Raw genomic sequence first — 26,461 nt, 5'->3', positions numbered from 1 at the left:
GATGTGGGCAGGAAACGCCATCAAAACTATTAAACCTCACAAATTGTTTATCTTAACCACAACTGCCGCTGTGATTGATCAGAAATATTTTCTGAGCTATGTGGTGTAGGCGGGAAAACGTTTTCTTTTTTCCACTGATCGACTCAGCTTGTTATTCTTTTTGTTCCAATAAATGTGAATTCTTTGTCTCGTTCTGGTTGGATTTCTCGGGTCTTTTTTTGTTGACATGGTTCATTCGGGGTCCCCAGTGTCTGACCGGCTTCGCCCTGGTGATCACGAGTGACGGACTCATCTTCTACGCCTCGGCCAGCATCGTGGACTACCTAGGGTTCCACCAGGTAACCTCTGACCTCCTGCACACAGACCACTGGACAGAGTACAAGTCATTTAAACGCTGCGCTGTTAGCTGAGAAAAGCCAAAAGGGGTTCCCTAACTGGGCACACAGTCCCCACACAAGGGCAGGGAACCGGACACCAATGCCAGTGACTTCCTTTTGTTTCTCACTTGTTTTGTTCCAGACCACGATAATAAGCAGGTTATGGCAGAAGCACAACATGCTAGGCCCCGGTTTCTATAGTCTCAGACCTGGGGCAGAGATTGGAAATGGCTCAAAGCAAGGTATATAATGCACGTCAATAACTGGAAACTAACTTGAAATACAAAACACGTTGAATGCGTGTTGCACAAAAATGTGTTGTGTTCCAACCCTCCTGTCGTCATGGAAACAAAGGCATGGCTGGTGTTGTTCTCGTGGCCGGGGGAAGGATGATTGGGAAGAGAGAGAGAGAGAGAGAGAGAGATGAAAGTGGGTGGGAAAGACCCATTAGAACATTAGAAGAACAATTGCTCCCCTCCCCACCTCGCCCTGTCTCTCCTACCCCAAACATGCAAGCGGATTTAGGGTGGGGGGGCACGCAAGGCACTGCCACGAATTAGAGGAATAAAGGGGGGAGGGATGAGAAGAAAGGACCAGAGGAAGTGGGGGAGAGTGATGGAATGGAAAGGAGGGTTGGAGCAGTGGGAATGTTGAGGAGGTCCAAAAGTGAGACCAACTTGAGTCGATGGGTGAATACACTGAGAAAGGACCAAACATACTCTGAACTGAAACACCTGAACCAACACACGCACACACACCCAGGCTTTCATTTTAGCATCTCTCATCCATGGCCCAGGTTGCCTACAGCTCTCCTTTCCTGGTTTGGTTCGCTCCTTCCCGTCCTAAGCGTTCCTGTTGTTCCCCTCTCTCCTCCTCCTCCTCCTTGTATCCCCTTCCTGTTCCCCAGCCCTGGCCGTGGCCCTGTCCGCCGTGTCACGCTGTGCTGGCTTCGTCACGACATCCCCGGTGTCTGGTGGATACCTTAGCTAGCGTGGGACAGAGTGGTGGGTGTTGGTGGGTGGCTGGGTCGGGGTGGGGGCGATCAAGCAATGGGTGATAGGGGTTAAGAGGAGAGGTCAACGAGCCGGAGCTTTCAGACAATGCCAACCGGCCCCCAATGTCAGGGTTAATGGGGGGCCGCGGACCCCTGCTGGGTCTGTTGGCCGACTGTCACTAATGTCTGTTCATCCTATTGCTCTCTTTCTCTCGCGCTCTCACTCTGTGTGGCTCTCTCTCTCGTTTACCCCCCCTCCCCCCCCCCTCTCTCTCTCTCTCTCTCGCTCTCTCTCTCTCTCTCTCTCTCTCTCTCTTTATCTTTACTCACTCTCACTAACTCCCGATTCCCCCAAATGTGGTCTATTCAAACAAGCAAACACATTTTCTTATGGAGACACATTTTCATTGTATTGTTACACATACACAAACGACACAGATACATACAGACTGCATAGTTGTGAGTTCGTTCAGCTCCAGTCAACATCACCAATAAGAGAAGAGGAACATTCACAACTCTTAATACAATTATCCACTAGTGATGTAGGACTATGCCTGTGTTTCGGTCTCAAACCGCTTATTGTGGTGTAATGCATCGCAGTCTCGCAGAAGTGGAGACATGGAGACAGAATACGTGAAGTGTGATGTCAAATGATCAGCTTGCACACCACAACAGTGACATTGTTTCCCAGTAGACAGTGAAGACAGACTTTAAAAGGCAGCTCTCCTCCCCAACATGTGGTCCCCAGACGGACGTGATGCACCAGAAAGTGTTTGACTACATCCACGTGGAGGAACGGCAGGAGTTTCGCCGGCAGCTCCACTGGGCCATGAATCCGCCCGCCCCCCAGAGCTCCTCCCTTCAGCAGGCCGGAGACCCAGGAGCAACAGGTCTTTATACACACTCAGTCATTTAACGTTCATTCACTCACAGTCGTTTACCATGCATTCCCTCTCTCTTCAAATAAGTGCTTTGTGTTTGCCTTGTGTTTGATTGGTGCTATAGTAGACAACGTGCCTTGCCTTAATATTATTTAAGTTACGCTCAGTTATAATTGACTGATTTTCCTGGACTGGTGCATATTACTGCAGAAAGTGGAGCCAAAACAGTGTTGGAACAGTTTGCTAGCTAATGTCCCCCCATAGACGAACAGAGAAAAACGTTTGTGGCTGTTTCCTTTCAAAGTGTTAATAATTTTCATCTTGTTATTTAAAGATGGGTGCAATGCAACAGACATGTCTGCTCTGACTGACACAGGTATGGATGCTTTTCATTTTTGTCATCTTTCATTGTTTTCCATAAATATTCATAATTTTCATACAAATATAGATATAAATACAATATTAAAGTGTGTGTGTGTGTGTGTGTGTGTATGTGTGTGTGTGTGTGTGTGTGTGTGTGTGTGCGTGGGTACGTACGTGTGTGTGTGTGTGTGTGTGTGTGTGTGTGTGTGCTTGTGTGTGTGTGTGTGTGTGTCTGAAGGTGAGGAGTTCTTGGTGGGCAGTTTATTCAGCACCAAGGAGCCCGACGGCGTTCCATCAGAACTGACGTCTTTTCTGACTCGCTGCTTCATCACCCGCGTCCGCTGTCTCCTGGACAGCACCTCAGGCTTCTTGGTGTGTGTTTGTCTGTGGCTGTGTGTGTGTGCGTGTTTACTCGTGTGTTCAAAATCACCAATTCACACCCTCAAACTATGAAGTGACTATCAGAGTTTAAATTGTGCAAAACATATTGGACACAAACTTGAGTTCTACTCAAGTAACCAAAACCTAAAATTCAATCTCAAGAGACTAGTTTAATAATATAATAATAATAATAATAATAATAATAATAATAATAATCATAATAATCATAATAATAATCATAATAATAATCATAATAAAAATAAAGAAATCTGACAAAAAAACATCATGGTCCCAAACCAGTCCAGTCAAGCTAACATTAGTCACATTACAGAGCACGAGGTTCAATGTTAATTGACCCACTGACGGAGAACCTGCTCCGCGTCGTTCTCACAGAGCATGCAGTTCCAGGGCAGCCTGCGCTTCCTTCAGGGCCAGAAGAGGAGGACGGAGTCCGGGGCGCTGCTTCCCCCCCAACTGGCTCTGTTCTGCGTGGCCGTGCCCCTGGCCATGCCCTCGGGCACGGAGCTCAGGCTGAAGGGCGTGGCCGTCCGCAGCAAGTCCAAGGGGACCATGTACGACACCCCGGACCGCAGGTAAACACCAGGGCTCTGCAAGGTTGATCAGTGGATACGGTGTGCATTACCAAAAGCAGGGATCACACTTGAGGATATCTATTTATTATATTGCAGTAAGGAGTGGCAGCGATATACTGCAAACTCTACTTAAAATAAACCAATCAATGAAATATAATACTGCTGTATTACAAAACGATATGGAAATGATACTTAAGAGAGACAGGCTAAACATTTAGTTAAGATCTGGATTTATCTCCTAATTATAGTGCATGAGCTTGTGGAATTTGATATTCTCTGTTATCATATATATCGTGTGTATTGCAAGGATTTGTCATTTGATTTGAGTATATTTAGATAATGAATGTATGTGTGTCGCAGCATCACACTCGATCCTAAGTATCTTCTTGGTTTCTTCCCTTCTGAGCTGAGTAACCAATATGTAAATAAGATGTCAGCCCATATCATATAAATAAAACAAAGGCTATCCATATTCTCCTTAAGGTCAACGCAAAACGATGATGAATGGATGGATTATATCCACAGTGTTTTCTTTCATCCGTCCTGCTTTCGGGTTTTCCGTTCTCATTCCGTCCTGATTGCTTGTGCTCTGAACTCTTGAACTCTGCTGCCCGTAGTGAAAAGAAGCCCCTCTCTTCCCGGGGATCAAGTGACAGCAGCGACTTCCTGCTCCTCAACTGGAACGGTGGCCCCCCGTCCAGGGGCGAGCCGTGTCACCGCTACAGTGCGTGGTCGCCACTCCCCAAAGACCCGGCCCTGCGGTGCCGCGGCGATGGCTTCTACCCGCAGGAAGAACCCCTCGACTTCTGCCTGTCCTCGCCGGCGGGCGGCGCCGGGCCCAAAGCCCAGGCCGTCGCTCGGCCCGAGAACCCCCTGCCCTACTGGGACCCGGCCCGGGGCCAGCCGGGCCCGGCCCGGAAGCACCAGGGGGGTTTCCTCCTGGGCCAGCAGGGTAAGTACCCCGCCCCCAACCAGGGAAGAGGTCAAGGCGGAGGGGTCAGAGCAGGCTCAGACGGGGCGTGCAGACAGGAGGGGGTCCGGCCGCCGTACGAGGGGCTCCCCGAGCCCACGGAGCGGTACGGCGAGGAGGTGGAGGGACGAGGGTTGTCCCTCGGTGCGGGGCTGGACGGCTTCGGCGGCCTGCTGCTGCCCGAGCCCGCCATCAAGATGGAGGAGGACTCCGACTCGGAGGGCCCCGGCGGGAGGCGCCTGTACGGCGACGAGTGGGAGAAGCACCACTACGTCTCCTCGGCCTCCATGTATCCGGAGCGCCACCACCACCACCACCCCCCCACCACCGCCACCACCCACCAGGTCAAGACGGAGGTGGACTTCTACGACCACTTCAGCCCCTGCCAGAGGGCCAAGGGCTGCAGCGGGGACTTGGGTCTCAGCCCCCCCGCCGGCGGCCCCCTCAACGGGCATCACAAGTACCTGTACGCCACCGCCGTCAGCCGGCTCTCCTCCAGATCTCTGTACGCCAACAAGGGCCTGGCCCTGTTTGGCACACAGCGCGCCGCCGCCGCCGCCAACCCCTTCTCCGTCGGGGGGCCGTTGCCGGGGGGAGTCGGGGACTACGGTTACGGCGGGGCGGAGCCAAAGGACTACGGCGGCAGGGGGAGCGAGGCGGACAAGTTGGAGTACCTGGAGTTCAGGGGGGGCGCGGTGCAGGCCATCAAGAGAGAGCCGCTGGACTCTCCGCCGTGGTCCGACGGCCAGAGGCAGGACGGGGGCCAGCTGGCCTTCTGTGGGCTGAACAGTTTGGGGAAAATACCCAACCAGTACATTTACATGCAGTAGGCTACATCACACAGACTGTGTCCCCCCCACCCTCAATTATTTTTGTATAGAAGTCCTCTTTACATAGAATGTGTGTCGATATGAAGGAAGTATTTTTGTATGTTTACGGGAGTACTCGATTCTTTTGTATTTACTTGTCAGGGTCTTGCAATTGCCTCAAGAGTATAACATCACTTACACTGTAACCTCAAAAACATGCTGCTTACAATTGTTATTTTTGTATTTGAAATGTTTGTTAGTGAACACTCAGTGTTTTGGCTTTTAGAATTGTGTAGAATGTGAACCTAGTTTAGATGATTGGAGGGAAAGAAAATGTAAATTGATGAAACGTTACCTTATCCAACTGACAGCCACATCCAGATAATATCCCATTGTGTTCCCCCGTTTGCCATGCAGAAATCAATCTGGATTAATGAATCACATGCAAATATGAATAATCCAAATGGAGGGTTGATAGGTGACGATACATGGACAGATGAAATAACCTGAAGGGAAACTGCGTTAGAGCAAATTGCCCTTCTGTACTCAGCTATGTTTTACCTTACAGGACACGCACATGAGTAGGTGTGGCAGCTCTGGCAATCCAGTCATTTTTAACATTATTTTCTATCACCTTGTTCTACCATTCATCCAAGAACGAGTCAATAAATCATAGAGCATATGGGTCAAAGAGTCCATACTGAATATACTGGAGAAATTAATCCTGGATCTTTCCGGTCCTTGTTTTTTTACAATGTACAATATGTATGTGTCTCTATTCCAGTATAAGGTTGGAACAGCATTGTGTGTGTACAGTTTGATGACAATTCCTCTTCCCCTCTCAGCTTGATTTCCATCTTCCCCAGCAGCTGATGGGAGGGATGCAGATTTTTCCGCAGCAACAGTGGCTTGAGGGTCAGATCTCTGTTATATTTTACTTTTGTAAACATTTCAAGTGAGTTTTCAATTTGCCCGATGCAGACATATTCCTGAAGAATACTGAGAGCTCTAAAGAAGAAAGAAATATTTAGTGAAAATTATAATAACGAAAGGCTATGAATTCAGACAGAATAGTAATATATTTTTGTGTACATACAGAAATGTTGTTTATTTGTTTACTTTTAGACGATTGCACGTTATAGAATTCAGATGACACAAAATTCCCTAATTCTTTAGCAAATGGCAAGTTTTCATACATTTATTCTTTTTTATTATTATTTCTTTGTATTGTTCGTTGTTATTTAGGTATAAAAATAGATATGGATAAACAGATTTTGAGAGTCACATTTAAAAAATGGACCATTCACTGAAACAAAGCTCAGGAGGAACACCATCTCTGGTGAAACATTGATTATTACCATTGCTGTGATTGGCTGAAGCCTGTGCCAGGGAACGTAACTATTGCCATTCAAACCTTTTTGTGGCATCGAGGGGTGGCGGTGTTAATGGTGAGGCAGGGAGTTGTATTGTATGAAGGGTTACAATGATGAAATGATAGCCTCTTGTTGGTGTTTGTATGGCAGTGTAAGGAAGCAAAAAAGTGGCCTCCACACCCATGATTTGGAGCATGTTTTAATTGGATATCTCTCTGCTCATGCTTATCAGTAGAATGTGATCTTGTACTAAATTATGTCATTTCGTAATAATATATATATTATTTGCTTTGGTGGCTCCGTTATTGAAATAAAAGGAATTAAGGAATTAAGTAACATTTTGTTAATAAAATATTTTATAAAACAATGAGTCGCATCTTTGACACCATTTGAAAAAGGACTTTGCACACTTTCGGTCCGTGTACGAAGTATAATTCATTTACAGTTGTTCACGTTGTATAATGAAACAGGCCAGTTTAGGGGGTATTGCCTAATTTCATTGTCCGAGACGTGCAATGCAATTCAGCGCGCCAAAGCGTCAGCTTGTTTCATTAACCAAGTTGTACAATGATATTTGAACAAGGAAGTCGAGAGCCGGAAACAGAGACAGCTCGCCTTCAAAGTAAAGCCTTAGAAGTAAAAGTCGTGCGTTTTGAAGCGTGAATTTAATTTAAGGAGAGCTAAACGAAATAAATAAACAAATAGCCTAAAGAGTTGTTCAAAAGTTTCAACCATGCAACCAACTATATCATTCATTTGTTCACTTAATTTGTTATTATCTTTGTGCAACCAGGACTCTCGTATCGCAAGTTGTTTAATGAGAACACAATTCGGTGTTTGGGAGAGGGAGAGAGCAGGAGCCACAGACACGTCCCGGTCTGTAGCAGTGAACTGGCTGGCTCTTCGTCCTCTGGCGTGACAAGCTTCCAACAATGGCGACGGGCTAGTAATATAACTGAATAGTCAACACTTTGCACCTAGCGAGGACGGTCGCCTCGCACTACGCGAACTATACTTGTTAATAATACGACCCCGGATGAATCTTCAGCGCTGATGGCGTGGAGTCTTTCGCTCCTCCACACGCCACTCCAGCCGTAACTGTTCCGTAGCTCAGATTAAAACATGTCGCACATGCAATAACTAAGAGCTAAACTGTTATTCAACTGATCTATCATACCGAAATCTCCGTCAGCATGGGACCTCGCCGAGCGCCGCCATCTTCTTCGTTCTTCCTCACCAACTCTCTCAAGCCCCGCTCTCTCAAGCCCCGCTCTCTCCTCTCATTCGCCAGTGCACCTGCATGCGAGTACCGATTGGCCGAGCCTATGGCGAAGTTCATGGGTGGGATTGGGTGAGGCTATTTTGAGGGAAAGGTTATCGTAGGGGCTACATATCAAGAAATATATGCACACTCTAGGTGTACACCTACACATGATCCTTTTCAAAAACTCTTCCAGTCTCTCTTCTTCCCTCCTTTCATGTCTTCTGTCTCTCTGCCTCTCTGTGTGGACCTTGTTGGATTTCAAATTGTTAGTTTGGTGTTACTTAGCCTATATTTTATTTATATTACAAGTGCCTTTCGAGCTAAGCACGGAAAGAACAAGTAGGCTTCTATAGGCTAGATAATCCATAGGCTATGTTACAGTTTCAAATATGTTAATAAGGACATGTTATTTTAATTCTGATTTAACATTAATTCCATGTTGTTACTTTTCAATATCAGTCATTAGGCTAAATAAAGTCACGTTTGGCAATTAGCGGAGTCCAAGTAACCTATTCTCGCAATATAGACCCTAAAGGTCTAAAGGCCCTCCTCAAAACAAAATTACAAGGTGTCTTAATGTAGTGTAGGCTATCAACCAATGACCAAATTACTAAACTAATTAAAGGCCATGACACACTGTTACCTTCTGTTAAATTCCTTATTTCTGGGTCAGACTGGGAATAAATTCTGAGGTCTTGGTTGAATACATATCTATGGCAGCAGGTATCAGTATACAGCTGTGTTCCCATATCAATGCATGATTAAATGCATGATTAAAACATATCTAAACACATTTTGAATGTCCTACGTCAACAACAGCCAATGGCTTTTATATAAGGCTTCCTTCAATTTGTTTATAGGCCTACTAAGTAAACGAAATTTGGGTTATGGTTATCAAAAATGTTCTCTGCGCGCGCTCTTCGCACACCCGCTGACATTTTGCAGATTCTCTCTCCAGCCAAAGTCCCATTAAGGCAACCCTGCCTTAATGACACATCCAATACTAACTCGAGCGACTTTGAGTAACATCTCGTTTGCTAAATGACAGAATGATAAAAGACGAGCATGCTCATCATCGAACAGTGGACTATGCGTGTCGACGTAGTAACAGTTGACAGTTGACGTAGTAACAGTTGACACACAGAGGCCCTGACAGCACGGCTGCCAACCAGAGAGCCAAGCCCTGCAGGCGAACATCCATCTCTGATGTGTGATATTCCCCACCAGCTGTCAGCTCCGTCCTTTGTCCCCCCCAGCCCAGTGGATGCCCTACGCGCTTTGCGCACACACACACACACACACACACACACACACACTGCCAAGCAAACATTTTCTCGACCTGCGTCGAAGCGAACAAGTCCAGTCGACGTTGAGTCACGACGTGACTTCATTTCGACATGAAAACATAATCATTAGAGGAATGGTGATTTCAAAGAAGACTTATTTTAGAGTGGTGTAACCGAATAAACACTCCCAGCAAACATTTATGCATTCAACAAGTCTAAAATACGCCGGGTCACAATGTGACTTTATTTCGACCATTTGCCGACATGAAAACATATATGCCGCTACGGAAATGGTGATTTAGAGGAAAGCTTGTTTGACAGTGGTGTAACTGAATAAACACTGTTTATATCGCTATTTAACTTAACAACGATGTAACTTTGTAACATTAGTGTGAACGGTAATGTTTACACATTAATAGTATTATTGAAAAGTGTTATTATTCCAAACGCAATATGCTATCATGTATATGGCCAAATATGAAAAAGCAATAATAATGATTATTACTACTTAATACGTGACAAATTAGTCTATTTAAATAAAGGCTAGTCACCTCCCAAATAAAGTTGCGAAAGCACACAGTGCTGATTTTGTTGTATTGCTCTTTACTTACCACTGCATTAATTTTGTTATTATACAGGCCAGAGGATAATCCACCAAAAATATATTTTAATTTTATTTATGTAGCCTAGTTAAGAGAGAGAACGGTAAATAAACTTGAAGGATTTTTACATCGGATAGCTAGTGGCGTTATTGTCATGACAACAGAGCCAGCAATAAAGTCAAGGTAAATCAACTTCTACCAGTCAGACTCATCACAGGTCGCAACACTATATAACCTTTAACGTTCACCCAAAGTAACAGATTAAGTAGCCTTAATCAAGTAAATAAGTTGATGAATATATAAATGAATCATTAAATGCATACATGAATCACAGTGCTCTATAATAATTCCAGTGTTGGCGCCCATTGGCAATTTATTGACAATCAGTTGTGGGAAAGTGCCAGAAATATGACTGTCTAACAGTTATGAATTATGTTCATTATTTAGGCTATTTGTTTATTTATTTAGTTTGTCGCTAAATTAAATTCACGCTTCAAAACGCACGACTTTTACTTCTAAGGCGAGCTTTACTTTGAAGGCGAGCTGTCTCTGTTTCTGGCTCTCGACTTCCTTGTTCAAATATCATTGTACAACTTGGTTAATGAAACAAGCTGACGCTTTGGCGCGCTGAATTGCATTGCACGTCTCGGACAATGAAATTAGGCAATACCCCCTAAACTGGCCTGTTTCATTATACAACATGAACAACTGTAAATGAATTATACTTCGTACACGGACCACTTTCACAGTATTTTTACATTTGTAAAATGTATTAGTAATGTATCAATATGTTATAGTCTATTCATTAGTTGTTGTTTTTTAAAATATTTTTGGGATTATTTCCCAAAACTATTATTATTTTTTTTTTATTGCTTATCAAAATGCAGATGATTCATTTTGAAATATGCAATATGTTATATGCAAAAGGATATTGAATGATGGTCCTAGAATTCACAACATAAGTTGCGCAAATACTCGCCCTGCGTAGAAAATGCGCAGCACTGATGTGCCTGAGAAGCTACCGAGCGGTCAGCTGATGCTGGGCGAGGTGCTAGCTTCACTCACCAGGAACTGTCCCTGCTGAACATAAACATCGATTATTTTTTAGCAGTGTTTGAAGAGACATGTCTTCGCATTCTCTACTGTTTTGACTTGAATCGGTAAGAACGTTTAAAATGGTTAAAGTAGTTAGCCCTATAAATCGCATCAATGACCGTTCAATGTCAATTGGTCAGGGCTTAGCTTGCGCTATATCTTAGATGGGTTGTTTTGAGCATCGCTGGCTAACTTCGACCCTTTGGACGATAAGACATACATGTTATATTACAATCAGCATTCCTACGCAGGGATACCAAAAACGAGAAAGTTAAATTGGCCTTTTAGTGAGTTCATCTTATGTTCATGAACGTCAGCCATCCAGCTGCATACAGCTTCTACCTTCTTCTACCTTCGTTATAGCCGCAAACTCAAATCATTTTACAATGCAAGTTTAAAGATTTCATCAAAATATAGAAATGTTAAAAAATGTCACAGGCCGACAGTGAGCAAATCTGCACAATGGTCATTCATTTCTGTAAGGAAGAACATTTAGTGAGTGGCTTTGTTTTCATGTCATTACTGTGTAATGTGACACTAGGGAGCCTGAACGCTGCTGAGATATATATAAAAATATAATCAAATCAAGTTTACCTGTACCGTAAATGACCACTGTATTGCTGTACAGTGCAAAGATGCGGTCACAGATTGAAATAAATAAAACCAGACACAATACCACACACACACACACACACACACACACACACACACACACACACACACACACACACACACACCTACCTATCTAACCATAGTGCAGTGTGGATGATTGATTAGTAGACACTAGGCATGGGCAAAATGATTCTTTTCCGGGAATCAGTTCTTTCAGTTCCCTTCACTGTCACGAATCGTTCGTTTGATTCGTTCGTTCAGTTCGTTCAGTTTGTTGGGGGGGGGGGGGCGGGCAGACTATAATTAAATATATACATATATAACATTACAGCACATTTAAACTTGCAGCATTCCAAAAGTTACCTGCTCTACTCCCGGGTATTGGATCTCTAACCACCATAACGACAGCATTGCTATCGTCATGAGACACCTAACTTTATTTCTCACCGGCAGGGTTGATCATCTGAACCGTGCTCCACGGAGACGTTTCTCGGGCGCCATGGAGGAGACCAACCGTGAGGCGGAGGCTACGGCCGTGCAGCGTGTGGCTGGAATGCTCCAGCGGTCGGACCAGCTGGATAAAGTGGAGCAGTACCGCAGGAGAGAAGCCCGCAAGAAGGCGTCTGTGGAGGCCAGGCTGAAGGTGAAGTGCGCTCTCTCTGTCTTCCTCTCTCTGTAACTGCAGATGTTTTCATATCATCATATTCAACGCTTATTCTGTTAAGCTTCATCTTTTGGAGTTTTATGGAAGGGGGTCACTGTCCATATGAAGGTAAAATACGCACAAAAGAGAAAACAAAAGAACAACGGTAATGCAATATTGTAGTGCCACTTAAACCATGACCTACACTAGAAAGCAGGTTGAATTAAGCAGTTAGTGAAGCATGCGAGAAGATTGTGTGACGATCCCTCATAAAGACCTTCCTCATTCTGTGAAAAGGCTGGCGGGGAACTGACTCCTGTTCGCCGGCAGGCCTGATGGCAGCGTTTTCGTTTTGTTTATTTTGATCTGCACATACACTATCACACATCCATACATGCACTCATGACTGATACTGATCTTTACACGTTTGTCTTGATTGAATTGTTAAATAAATACTGCTTGCTAGTAGCCAGCTCGTGCTTGTTCTCCCTACTTTGTCACAGCCTTGGAGCCGGGTTGTGACAATTCATATTTTGCCTACCACAACCTTTCCCACTCAAAAGGAGAAAAAAAAAGATTGACATTTCATTCCAGGAGTTCATTCATCCCATGTGTGGGTATTTTATGTCTGAATCCGCAATCACAGGATTATTTTCTCCTTCTTTTCTGGATCTTTGATCGTCTTGAGGTCCTGTTCTACCTACCTTTTACTTAACTCTTCGTATCCCTTGTTTCCTGTTTCCTCCCTCACCTCCAGGCCGCCATCCAGTCCCAGCTGGACGGGGTGCGCACGGGGCTCACCCAGCTGCACAACGCCCTGGTGGACGTCAAGGACATCCAGGGCTCGCTTGCCGACGTCAGCAAGGACTGGAGGCAGAGCATCAACACCATCGAGAGCCTGAAGGACGTGAAGGACGCCGTGGTGCAGCACAGCCAGCTGGCCTCCGCCGTGGAGAACCTCAAGAACATCTTCTCCGGTAAGACACAAAACCTGGATCGCTGACTTCAGACAGATCTGGGGGAATCCATTTGAAAGGCTGCTGGTTGGCTTTAAGAATCAATGAACAAGAACACTTTATTATCCCACAGGGAAATTCAGGCGTTTCAGCTGTAAAATGAATCTCTGCGAGCCCTTTTTTTATTTGCTCTGGCATATGTGTTCGGGCCACCTCCAGTTCAGACAGATCCAAGAAACATATACTGATGCTGTGGGAGGGTAGTTGAATAAAGTATATATTTTGCAAATCACTAAGAATGAGGCGTTACCTACTAGCATTGATGGAATACCAATACAATAAGTATATACTTACTTGCTATCTATATACATGTCCCCATTAACAGTTAGTTCAGTGTGTGCAAATACAGAGCCAATGTGCATGATGAAGCAATCCCAAGTCCCGTTAAAGTTGCACCTAACATTTTAAGATGTTCCCCATCTTCAACTATACACTTATACAACATTGATGTTCTGAAAAGGATATGGGACGTGCAGCTCATTGCACTATTCTGAAAGCAGTTGTACAGGGCATCTCTCATCTGTTATCTCCCCCCATGGGCCCGTGGTGCTGAACAGTGCCTGAGATAGTGCAGGAGACCAAGCATCTGATCGAGCAGGCGGAGCTGCTGAAGGCCCACCGCAAGCTGATGGACCTGGAGTTCTCCCGCGATGACCTCATGTACGAGCAGTACCGCATGGACAGCAAGAACACCAGCGACATGAGCCTCATCCGCATCTACTTTGAAGACGTGAGCCTGGCCACGCGCGTCACACACTGTGGGAACTCTGCTCTGCCTCTGTTCACTTTCTTATTCATGAACGGTCAACGTCGTGTGTGTGTGTGTGTGTGTGTGTGTGTGTGTGTGTGTGTGTGTGTGTGTGTGTGTGTGTGTTACAAATACAAAAAATATATAGACAATGGAAGACTGTGGAGAGCAAGGGAGTGAGCTACCCGTTTTAACGAGGAGAACAAATCCACAATTTGCCTGTGTCAAATCCACCACTGAGTGTGTCGTTTCTGGCCCCACCCCTCCAGGTGCAGTCCCTGTCTGATGAGCTGGCCAAGCAGCTGTGGATGGTGCTGCAGCGCTCCATGGGCACGGTGCGGCGGGACCCCACCATGCTGGTGTCGGTGGTCCGCATCATCGAGCGGGAGGAGAAGATAGACCGCCGCATGCTGGACCGCAAGAAGCAGACGGGCTTCATCCCGCCCGGCCGGCCCAAGCAGTGGAAAGAGAAGATGTTCAAGGTGCGCTACCGTCTGCCCCTACCTTCCCCCACCTAGCATCTCCCCCTAGCATCTCCACCTAGCATCTCCACCTACCATCCCCATGGTGGGGCACAGTAGTGGTAGTGGTAAGGCAAAAATAGCATTGTTTCCATTTACCTTTTTTGTCTTCTTCCACTATTTGTCCGACCCATTCGAACCTGAGTGTGTGACATTTTGTCTTTGTATGTCAGAGCGCCGTTATGTTAAGATTTTTTTTTTTATTAATCACAAGCACATAGCTATTGCTGGAAAAATAACAACTAAAGGTGGTTCCTAGTCGTTACCTCTCTGCACAACAGCAACAGGGTTTTGTACGTCTCAGAAGAACGGCTATTCATTGATCTAACGATGAACGTTGTCCAGGTGTTGGAGAGCACGGTGAGCACACGCATCGAGGGCACCCAGTCTGAGACGCGTGAGTCGGACAAGATGTGGCTGGTCCGTCTGCTGGAGCTGACCAGGAAGTACGTCCTGGACGACCTCATCGTGGTGCAGAACCTCATGACCCAGTGCTTCCCGCCGCACTACAACACCTTCCACAGGTACAACCAATGAGGGGGCGCCTATGGGGAGAGGCTGGCCAATGAGCACAGCTTCTTCTTCTTCTGTGCTTCTTTTGAAGCAGACCGCTGTCCACAAAAATACAATTATACGTTAACAAAAGTTCCTAAATGAAGAGACAACATGGCTGCTGCCGTGTTTATTTTAATCAACTATTCAAATAAATGAACTAATACAATCAATTATTCTGTAATATATAATTGTGTATGTATAAAACATTTAAAAAAACATTTGAAGGTAATTTGTAATGTGTGTGTGTGTGTGTGTGTGTGTGTGTGTGTGTGTGTGTGTGTGTGTGTGTGTGTGTGTGTGTGTGTGTGTGTGTGTGTGTGTGTGTGTGTGTGTGTTCCAGGTTTTTCTGCCTGTACCATCAGGGGGTGTCTGCTCGCGTCCAGGAGCTGGCCTCTGAGGACCTGGAGGCCAATGAGATCGTCTCCCTGCTCACCTGGGTGCTCAACACATATAAGAGGTACAGGCCGCATGCTTGATCACCACACATAATGGTGATAATGTTTTTTCTTATTTTTGAACATCCTATTCATTCTATCTATTCTCATCACATATGTAGAAGGGAGAAATCAGTATAAATCACGGGCTTTACGTCTTGCCTATGCAATACCACTCAAATGAATGGATGAACGTGAATGAATGAACGTGTGTGTGTGTGTGTGCATCCAAAACTATTCATTCAAAACGAAATAAACATCAAAAACAGCGTAGATTATTCGCTTGAAATACTTTCTTTTCTTTTCAAAACTTGGGAATTAATACGGAGAGGTTAAAAACAATGTTGGCGTCTCCCGTGGTTGCATTGCGCACCACGTTATATTACTTAATATTACGTTGGAAGTCATGTTTTAAACCCTGCCATACACGCAAGTGTAAACGCAAGCAGCATAGCTGCATGACTGCCTGCTTTCAGCGCGTATTTTATTATTTTTTAATTATTTTTTTAACCATTTATTTTTAATTAATCGTTTAGATTAGTCGTTATAAAATTAGTCCTTAGTGGCAGCACTAGTGAACACCTGATTATGCATGAAAAAAAAAATACCGTCATATACCGTGAAAAATACCATGATATCAATTTTTGGTCATCGCCCAGCACCACCTGGAACCTTTTGTAAAGAGTGACTTACAATAAGTTAATTCAACCATGAATACACATCAAAAAGTGCAAGAATCATGCAAGACTTTGATGTGCTGTTATGACAAAAATACGACTTATTGTAAGTCGCTTTGGATAAAAGCGTCTGCTAAATGCCCTAATTGTAAATGTCCAATACCAGCCTGTCGACCTGCAAGCATTTCTTGGACCATTTCCAAAATTCTGAAACATCTTATTAATAATGAAGGAGCCTCGTTATTTACTCGATTATCTGCCTTACGTTGCTTTGTAGCCGAAAGCTTCATCTCTTAGTGCCCTGAGATGTTTGAGGTATGTTTTAAGTCATTGTTCGACTTTTAAGTGGATCCCTGAAGATCACTAAAATGCTAAACAATGCCTTTTTTCTCAGCGGTTTCCTGTCAAAAGCACACAACATGAATACACTTTTGAGAGTTGTATAATAGTTATTGTCGTTCAGTGCGAGCATGACTACCCTGTTTCACACCAACAAGTGAATTAGAATTTTATTAAAAATAATGGATATCTTTTGTTATTATTCATACATTTTTTGCATAAATTGTTTGCAAAAATTGTTCATTTCGATTTCATGTATTTGTTATTTTTTACTCTATCAGTTGGGAACACTGGCATTGACAAATTAAGTGTGCTACTCCAGTGTCACTTAGTATTAGTACTTATTTTTACTGCACACTATTTAAAAAGTTGCCATATTTTTAGACATAGACATATTTTTTCCAGATAAACATGGGAAATGTAACACCTTTGGTAAGTTTTTAAATGTCTTCATTGGACAATGCATATAAATGAGGGGATTTATTTCACAACTGATTATAGAATTGAACTTGGTCTGGAATCAAACAATCAACAATCATGGGGTCATATTCAGTTGGAAGGAGAAACTAATCGTGAATCTTTACAGCACTGACTCGTTAGAGGTTAAACGGTCTCTCTCTCTTATATGGGCATGCCTCATAAAGCAATTACCTCAATATTTAAAACGCCTCCTTGCTTCCTCTTACAGACACAAAGACACTTTCTCACACACACACACACACACACACACACACACACACACACACACACACACACACACACACACACACACACACACACATTCTCTCTCACACACTGCATGAAGGGGGTCCGGGGTAGCATGCCAACTAAGCTGTGTGTGGCTAATCCAATGACTGGGCATCATGGTGGGAGCTCCCATCGCGTGCTGTGTTGTGATGTTGTGTTCACGCATCGCGTGAACACGATGGTAGCATTGAGAGGATTAGAGTGTATGCATTTCCTCATGGGGCTTTTAAAACATTGAGTAGTACAAGAGAGACACACACACACCCATGCATTGAGTACTCAACTCATATCTGATTCTGCGGCTAACAGGGGAGCAGCTTATGCTTTCAGACATGGAGCTGATGAGTGAATGAGAGTATGGGACTCTTTAAGTTGAAGGGATTGCTCTTAGCATGACAGTGGTTTGACTTTGCTGGTTCATAATTGAAATAACTGTATTCCCTTTTCATTTGTAGTCTTATTCGTCGTGAGGGGTATGGTGTGACTAGATTCAAATCTATTATTCAAACTTATTTAAATGAAGTCTCACCTCTCCCTTCAGGCCTCACCTCCAAAGCCACTCCCCTAAAACACACGACTAGCGCGCTAGCTTTAGCAATAGGTGTGCCTAGCCTGGTGGAAGACTCCAGTCATGCACTGGAGTCTTCTGGGGTATGGTATTGTTATCCCTGACAGCCAGTAATCATTTTAATGTTTTACTTTTGGCTCACACCTGCATTTTTTGAAAACTTTCATCCAATAAGCCTTCTTTGTATCATTTACTGTTTTGCTGTGTCACTTTTAAAGCCCCTTGTTTATTTTGTATTATTCACCTTATTTCATTGATATGCCACTTGGCATATCTTTGCCTTAGGATATCCAGGATCCATTCAGGTTTGTCTCAATTCTAACCATAAAAGTGTGTGTGTGTGTGTGTGTGTGTGTGTGTGTGTGTGTGTGTGTGTGTGTGTGTGTGCGCTTCAGTGTGGACATGATGGGCCATCCAGACCTTCGCTCAGAGTGTGATGTGAACCACCTGGAGCCTCTGCTTCCTCAGGATGTGGTGGACGAGCTGCTCAGCAAATACGTCCAGACGTTCACCGTGAGTAGCAGCAGAGCAGCCAATGAGGAAGCACGGGATGGCCCTGCCCCCTTTGGAATCAGAGTTTTCATAGGCTGTGGCTAGGATCAATCATAAATGTGTGTGTGTGTGTGTGTGTGTATATGCCTGAGGAGTTTTGTTTCTCTTATTGGCATTATGCCAAATTAAGTAATATAATTATTATTTTGTATTATACTGTGCTAAACCACATAGACTGTAGTGCTATGAAGAAAACCTTATGCCGTACACCATTTCATTATATTTCCTTCACAATCACTAAATCCAATGTCTCACATATCCGGACTGAAGCACAAGATACTTTCCTTTAGTAGGAATCAAACACAAAGAAATCATGCCCTTCACTTTTAAGGAGTAACTATACCCTAGTTTGCTGCCATCTACAGGTCAAATAATGCTCTGACAAAATCTGGGGTTTTAGACTGGGGTTAATGTATGAACTCACCCCCTTCTTCTCTCTACAGTCTAATATAACTGGCTGGCTGCGCAAGGCTTTGGAAACAGACAAGAAGGACTGGCAGAAGGACACAGAGCCTGAGGCAGACCAGGACGGCTACTACCAGACCACCCTGCCTGCTATTGTCTTCCAGGTGAGTCACACAGAGATGGCCCATCATCATCCCCTCTCCCTCCTGCCAGGTTTAACTCTGTCCCTCCCTACTGCCTCTCTCCAGATGTTTGAGCAGAACCTCCAGGTTTAACGCTCTCTCTCGCTCCAGATGTTTGAGCAGAACCTCCAGGTTTAACGCTCTCTCTCGCTCCAGATGTTTGAGCAGAACCTCCAGATTTAACTTGCTCTCCCTCTCCAGATGTTTGAGCATAACATCCAGGTTTAACTCTCTCTCCCTCTCCAGATGTTTTAGCATAACCTCCAGGTTTAACTCTGTCTCCCTCTCTAGATGTTTGAGCAGAACCTCCACGTTTAACTTGCTCTCCCTCTCCAGATGTTTTAGCATAACATCCAGGTTTAACTTGCTCTCCCTCTCCAGATGTTTTAGCATAACCTCCAGGTTTAACTCTCTCTCCCTCTCTAGATGTTTGAGCAGAACCTCCAGGTGGCAGCCCAGATCAACGAAGGCTTCAAAGAGCAGGTCCTCAAGCTGTGCCTCAAACAGATGAACACCTTCCTCATCAGGTGGGTTCTCTCTGCCCTTCACCTGCTCCATGCTATGCTTCCCTGAGCAAAGTCAACGTTTTATTAGTACGCTTGTGAAAATGCATACGTTTGATTCACTTGTGTTTGGAATTCTAAAGTCATCAGTTAGTGAACGGTTGGAATTATTTTGTGAATTCTATCAAAGTTATTTCCTGTCTGCATTTTAAGACAAACAAAAAAATGCAGGCAATACAAAACATTAGAGAGAAGGATACATGATCCTCTTCCACGGATGTGAAGACCACATAACCTGACTTTTAAAGGAGGGAACGCATTTGTGTTGCAGGTATAAAGAGGAGGCCATCGCCTACAAGGAGGACCACCTGCGAGACAGGCAGCTGCCTCAGTGCTACATCCAGTACATGATCGCCATCATCAACAACTGCCAGACGTTCAAGTAGGTCACACAGCATGGTACCAGCACGGCCAAAGAACACTTCTGTTGAATATCCGACACAATCACATTAACTGATAACCAAGTCTAACATTTGTGATATTAAAGGTGGAGTAACTGTTTTTTTGGCATGGGTTGGAGGGCACGGGTGTGTAAATGAAAGCTGTTGCTAAAATGATTAGCTGTTGATGCGTATGTTGTAATGACTCCAGATTGACCATTGCCGTCTCTATCCTTCCCCCTAGAGAGTCCATCAACAGTCTGAAGAGGAAGTACTCTCAGTCGTCGGAGCCCACTGCTAGCGACGCTAACATAGAGAAGACCCTGAACGAGGTGGCCAAAGAAGGATGCCAGTTCCTATTGGACGAGGTGTTCCTAGATCTGGAGGTAAGCAGTGTTGTGATTGGATGAAAAGAAAGATGGGCTTGTCCAACCGATACTATAATTAAAAATATGTTCAGTGCATTTGAGGAAAGATAAATGTTATTGATTTAGTAGGATCACCATTCATCAACAAATTAATTCGGACAGAAAATTCTGAAATCCTTTATTCTAATGAGACCTTAAAAGCCAACACAGAATTCCTACAATGGAATTTTTTAACTATGGTGTAGACTTGGTAAACTATATACCCCTAGATCTCCCAAGTGTTGGGGGTAAACCTTTATTCATGCGTGTGTCGGGATGCTGATGATTACAAGCCATTTTGAAGATCTGCCTCTTCTTACATCACAAGTGGGCGTGTCCACCTAGATGTGTGACGGATAGATGAGAAATGTTTGCTACAGTCCAGGTAGGCTGGTGGACTGATCTATCCAGCACACATCTAGGTGGACACGCCCACTTGTGATGTCAGAAGAGGCCGATTTTCAAAACAGCTTGTAACGGCTAATCACAATCACACCTGGTGGTATAATATGTCACCTTTCCTAGATTTCCTAGAGAATTGTAATCCTAGTGGAAGCAAATGAATGGCCATTATTCCCCCTCCACTAAAAATAATGGCAGACACCGACAGAACTGTAGAACCCAGACCCCAGTGGTAAACCTAGATGTGGAATAAAAAATAAAATAGCACAAAACAATGTTCAGATCGTATCCTAAGGGATGATGGTGAAGGCGTGTCTGTGTGTCTCCTCCACAGCTCCACCTGAACGAGCTGCTGACCAGGAAGTGGCTGCTGGGCTCCCACGCGGTGGACACCATCTGCGTGACCGTGGAGGACTACTTCAATGACTTCAACAAGATCAAGAAACCGTTCAACCTGGTGAGCCCGTCGTTTGATGCCTGTTCAATTATTTATATTCAACATACACAACAAGTAACCAAAATGACCGGCCGACGACTTCGCTCTATGGCCCTCAGGCCTAAACAAAGACGGATCGATGCAGTGTTAATAATATCATAATATATATATAGGTGTATCATGGCTCAGTTGGTTAAATACATTTTCTTGCAGGTTTGAATATGAATTATTTGAAGAGCTGTGGTGGTTTTTTCCATTATGCTTTAGCAACGGCGACTTCTAAAGGCCTTAGTGTGAAACTCAAGCTCATATCCCAGTGTCTCAAATTAAATTGGTAATTTCTTACTTCTAAAATGAGTCCCAAGCAAAAAGCTTGTCCATGAATGAACTTACATTTGAAGCACTGCCATAGATTGAAAAGGATATTACTTTCTATAATCTGTATCAATATGAAGTATCATATATAATCTAGAATACAATTTTTCAACACATTTTCAAGTAGTTTTTTTTTTCGACGACACAGTAGTTATTGTTGTTATTGCCCAGCAGTCTACATAATTGAGATCAAAGTGGCCGCGCCTCTTGGCCTGGCGTACCGTTGGTGAAGCCCTACCTGTGTGGTTGCAGGAGATGACGAGCGAGGCGCACCGCCGGGTGGTGGTGGAGTACATCAAGGCTGTGATGCAGAAGAGGATCACCTTCAGGAACGCTGAGGAGAGGAGGGAAGGAGCCGACCGCATGATCAAGGAGGCGGAGCAGTTCAAGTTCCTCTTCAGGAAACTCACCGCTGTAAGCTGTGTGTGTGTGTGTGTGTGTGTGCGCCTGCCTGACTGCGGTGCATGTGTGTTTGTGTACGTGTGCGTTGATGAGTCATGGGTTACCTAATAATGTTCTTTCTGTATTGCAACAACATGCAGATGTGTTGCAGGGAAACAGTCTGATACCTAACGATGTTGATGGTCAGGGCGTATTCTCTGAACGAGAAATGACGGTAAATCCGTTAAGCCAGTAACTGCTGTGCCAATCCAAAGCCAGCCATAATAACACAGGCCAGGATCAAAACAAGAGTGTCCGACGTGCTCGGCCCGACGTGTTTTGGCCCGTCACACCGTCCTTATTCCGTTGCAGATATAGATAGATAGAAAGATCTAAAGATAGATAGATAGATATAGATGTAGATAGATATATAGATAGATGTGTATATATGTGTGGAAGTACCGTCTCCGCCAGCGCACACACAGCACACTGAATGTGACCCGGTTGGATGATCTGAAATCCTGTCCCACCCCCTGCCTGCTGCATCCCCCCCAGGGAGAAGACACGGACCGACTGTGTGACTCCATCGCTGCTATCGCCGAGGTCTTCAAGCTGACCGACCCCACGCTGCTCTACCTGGAGGTCTCCACCCTGGTGTCCAAATACCCTGACATCAGGTACACACACACGCACGCACACATGCACACAAATGGCCACACACACACACACACACACACACACACACACACACACACACACACACACACACACACACACACACACACACACACACACACACACACACACACACACACAAACACAAACGGCCACAAGCACACACACACACACACACACACACAGGCGTACACACATTCAACAATCCACTCCTCGACACTGAATGCTCCGGTGACACTTTAAAATAACAGTACATTAATTAACCGTCATTAACATTAGTGGGTGCTGTTCAACACATGAACTTACAGTTAATTAACAGTCAGTAATGGTGTTCATGTTAGCTATGGTATTCATGTAGACATTATTAAATAAACCCCAACCCCTGTTCTAATGCTGTATGATAATGTTTATTCTGCATTAACTAATGTTAACAGTAAATTTATTTACTAATTGTAACGTGTCATCAACGTGTCATGTTTCTCCTCCTCCTCCTCTCCTTCCCCCCCCCCCCCCCCGGGCCAGGGAGGAGCACATCCTGGCCCTGCTGGCGGTGCGGGGCGATGCCACGCGGGACATGCGGCAGACCATCATCGAGACCCTGAGCCAGAGCAAGCCCTCCTACATGGGCATCATGCAGCCCATCTTCAAAGACATTACCGTGCCCTCTATGACCATGACCTCCATGACCTCCATGGCCACGGCCAAGCTGCTCAAATGAGCCCCCCCCCCGATGCCACTGTTACCAGGACCCCCCCCCCCCCCCCCCCCCCCCCCCCCGTACAACACTTTGAGTCCTGTGTGTGAACACGCCTATTTTACTAGGTCCAGATCACAGGATGGTAATGTGGTCTTATCTGATCGGGCGGTCCAAATGAAACATGGGGGGGGGGGAAGAGTTACAGTGGAATAGACTTTGCCAAATGCTAATGTAGATTCACATTTCCCTGTCTATACACGTCAGATTTTTTTGTGTGTTTGTTTCTGCGTTTGTATGAAAATAATGATTACAACATTGATATACAAGCCCCTGGGCAAGCTATATCAGAGGCCACAGAAGACCAGGAAACAACCAAAGGACTATTGTATCTAGCCCTACAGAAGTCTATCAGCTGATGTAATAGATCATGCAGAGGCTGATGCCTGAAGTAATGTCTTACTCCTGAGACATCTGGAACCAGATGACTCCTGAGACATCTGGTTCCAGGCTCCAACACTTCCTTCCCAGGCAGGAATGCTTTCCCAGTGGTGTTAAACACACGTGGTGAAACAACTTCATCTTTAAACAGAAGCTATTTTACCTGACAGCATCCGTTACATGCTATGTATATCGCTCCTCATGGTCGGTGGGTGATGTACCTATCCTGGAGGTGATGCTAACTGGAGCACCCAGCCGGTAGTCTTGTTATGCTCTAGTGTTCACTCTGGACCGTTTGTACGGTTGTCCTCTTTCACCTTATATGGTTCACGTTTATAGGACAATGCGACCAAGGTGGGTGTGCGGGTTGGGTGGGAGAGAGCAAGATTAAAAGAAACATGACATGCTTGCCATTTTTTCACAATTGCTTTTTCTGTGACTTTACTTTAATGCGCTGATGAATGTAGTCAAATGTGGGTACACTACTTTAATTCTATTCATTGAGTACTTTGATGACCCTGATGATTTAACATAAAGGTTTAAAAAAGTCAAATGAGTTGTTTGCATTTTCTCCATTAAAGATTTGGCGTTTTTGATGTTTAATTGTATGGCAGCAAAAAGGGCAAATGATAATGATTGAAGAAAAAACATTGATATACCATTAAAGAAATGTAAGATTGGTAGATGGCTTTGTATATTAGTGTCGACTCGCATATGGGAATGACTATTAATATTTGTAGTACCTTTTTTAGTAACTTTAAAAAGGTTCATTCAAAGGTTGATAACATGAAAAACCGTTTTATAAGTTATTGCAATTCCAACTTTTGTTTCTAATATTTATACAGGGGTGACAGTAGAAAAACATCCTGAGCCTGAACTTTTTTTCCCTGGGAGGTAAGCGGTAAGCCAAGATATATGTCCTGATCAACATAATTGTCAAGCGGGATCCAGGGGTATGCTCCCCGGGGGGGGGGGGGCGCGATTGCGGTCTGGCGGAGTTGTTGAGGGGGGGGGGGGGGGGGCGCGATTACGGGCTGGCGGAGTTGTTGACGGGGGGGGGGGGGCGCGATTACGGGCTGGCGGAGTTGTTGAGGAGGGGGGGGGGGGGGGGTATGATCGATAATAGAAAATGCGCGGATCTTTTTTCTTTTCGTGTGCTCGTGCCGCCCCCCCCCCCCCGTAATGCCGCGGCTGCCCGCATCGCCCGTACCTAAAACCGCCACTGCCCCCGATTAACCCATGAGACCCGCTGAAAGCCTCCAAAGCAAAATTTGAAGGAGGTCTCAAATTTGTGTTTAACCTCACTATGTCCAGTATTCAGAATTTTAAAAATTTATTCACAAATATGTTCTATTTTTTGCCAAGCGGAGCCAGCCAATCCTGTGCGCGTATGCAAATTGGCCATGTGCGCCGCGCCCGGTGCTGCGCACATGGCTAATTCTGGTGACTTTCTACACCGACGCATGTGTCGTTGCTAGTTTGCACCCGGCGCAAAGCTGATTTTCCCCCGCAGCAACCAGGCACCACTACACTTGCGCCTGGAGAGGCGTGTCGGCGAAAAGCAGGGGCGTGTTCCGGCGCAAATGATACTTGGTGCTATTTTAGTGATCTAAAAAATGCGCCAATGCAATTGCGCCACTGACCGAAAAATACCTGGTCTATAGCGGATAGCGCAGTTGTTGTTGCTATTTTGACGTGCCATGGCAGGTCGGAACTACAACATAGCCTACGCTTACACACACGTAGGCTATACAGGCATGCAAACTAGTCACCTTTCGGCGAAATTCGCCGTTTTTTTTAACAAAATTGGCCACTTGTGTGATTCGTGGAGATCCATTGAGAAAACATTGGGGGTGTAAACTGTTTGGCGCAATTGGCAGACGAGTCATCCAGAAATTCACGCAAAGATAAGCATACTTAAACAGTTTTTTTCTTTCAAGCTAATGTTATGTGTGTTTTCGCTAAAATTGGAATACAATACAAGCTGAAAGAAACCGAGTAACAGAGCTCTGTGCTGTCGACACCACAGCGGGGCACAGAAACACAGGATTCACTGTGGTTTCTGTGACATGAGAAACACTAACACACGCAACATGCAAACTGGTTTGGGGTGAAAAAGGTGAGAATGATGCGTGAGCCGAGGAAAACACAGACCCACTAGGAAAAAATAAATAAAAATAAATAAATAAATATATATATATATATATATATATATATATATATATATATATATATATATATATATAAAAAAAATTTAAAAAAAATAAAAAAAAGCACGCGTGCGCAGGTCCAAAAAAAAGCATGCGTGCGCATGTCCAAAAAAAAGCATGCGTTCAGGTCCAAAAAAAAGCATGCACGCAGGTCCAAAAAAAAGCATGCGGGCGCAGATCCAAAAAAAAGCATGCGCGCAGGTAAAAAAAAAACATTCGCGCAGGTCAAATTTTTATTTATTAATTTATTTTTTTTATATATTTTTTTATTTATTATTATATATACAGTATATATATTAAATATATATATATATTTAACAATATATATATATATATATAATATATATCATTTTTTTTTTCTTTTCCTAGTGGGTCTGTGTTTTCCTCGGCTCACGCATCATTCTCACCTTTTTCACCCCAAACCAGCTTGCATGTTGCGTGTGTTAGCTGTTTCTCATGTCACAGAAACCACAGCGAATCCTGTGTTTCTGTGCCCCGCTGTGGTGTCGA

General features: G+C 44.5%; 1 protein-coding gene across 1 annotated transcript; it reads left to right on the top strand.

Annotated features, from left to right (window-relative positions):
• The first annotated feature begins 10,930 nt into the window (after window positions 1–10,930).
• exoc3 (exocyst complex component 3) lies at window positions 10,931–23,357 on the top strand. The gene is made up of 16 exons (XM_084481203.1): window positions 10,931–11,053; window positions 12,054–12,243; window positions 13,001–13,220; window positions 13,817–13,989; window positions 14,277–14,489; window positions 14,874–15,052; window positions 15,424–15,540; window positions 18,244–18,361; window positions 18,844–18,969; window positions 19,414–19,514; window positions 19,822–19,932; window positions 20,175–20,316; window positions 21,074–21,196; window positions 21,803–21,964; window positions 22,487–22,608; window positions 23,129–23,357. The coding sequence occupies exons 2-16, from the start codon at window positions 12,100–12,102 to the stop codon at window positions 23,322–23,324; spliced, it is 2,247 nt and encodes a 748-aa protein (XP_084337329.1). The 5' UTR covers window positions 10,931–11,053; window positions 12,054–12,099; the 3' UTR covers window positions 23,325–23,357.
• The last annotated feature ends 3,104 nt before the right edge of the window (window positions 23,358–26,461 follow it).

The sequence above is a fragment of the Micromesistius poutassou genome, assembly GCF_964030765.1.
Source record: "Micromesistius poutassou genome assembly, chromosome: 16".
In the NCBI taxonomy this organism is placed as follows: Eukaryota; Metazoa; Chordata; class Actinopteri; order Gadiformes; family Gadidae; genus Micromesistius; species Micromesistius poutassou.
The sequence above is the reverse complement of the archived record's forward strand: the minus strand, read 5'-3'. Positions and strand labels throughout refer to the sequence as shown.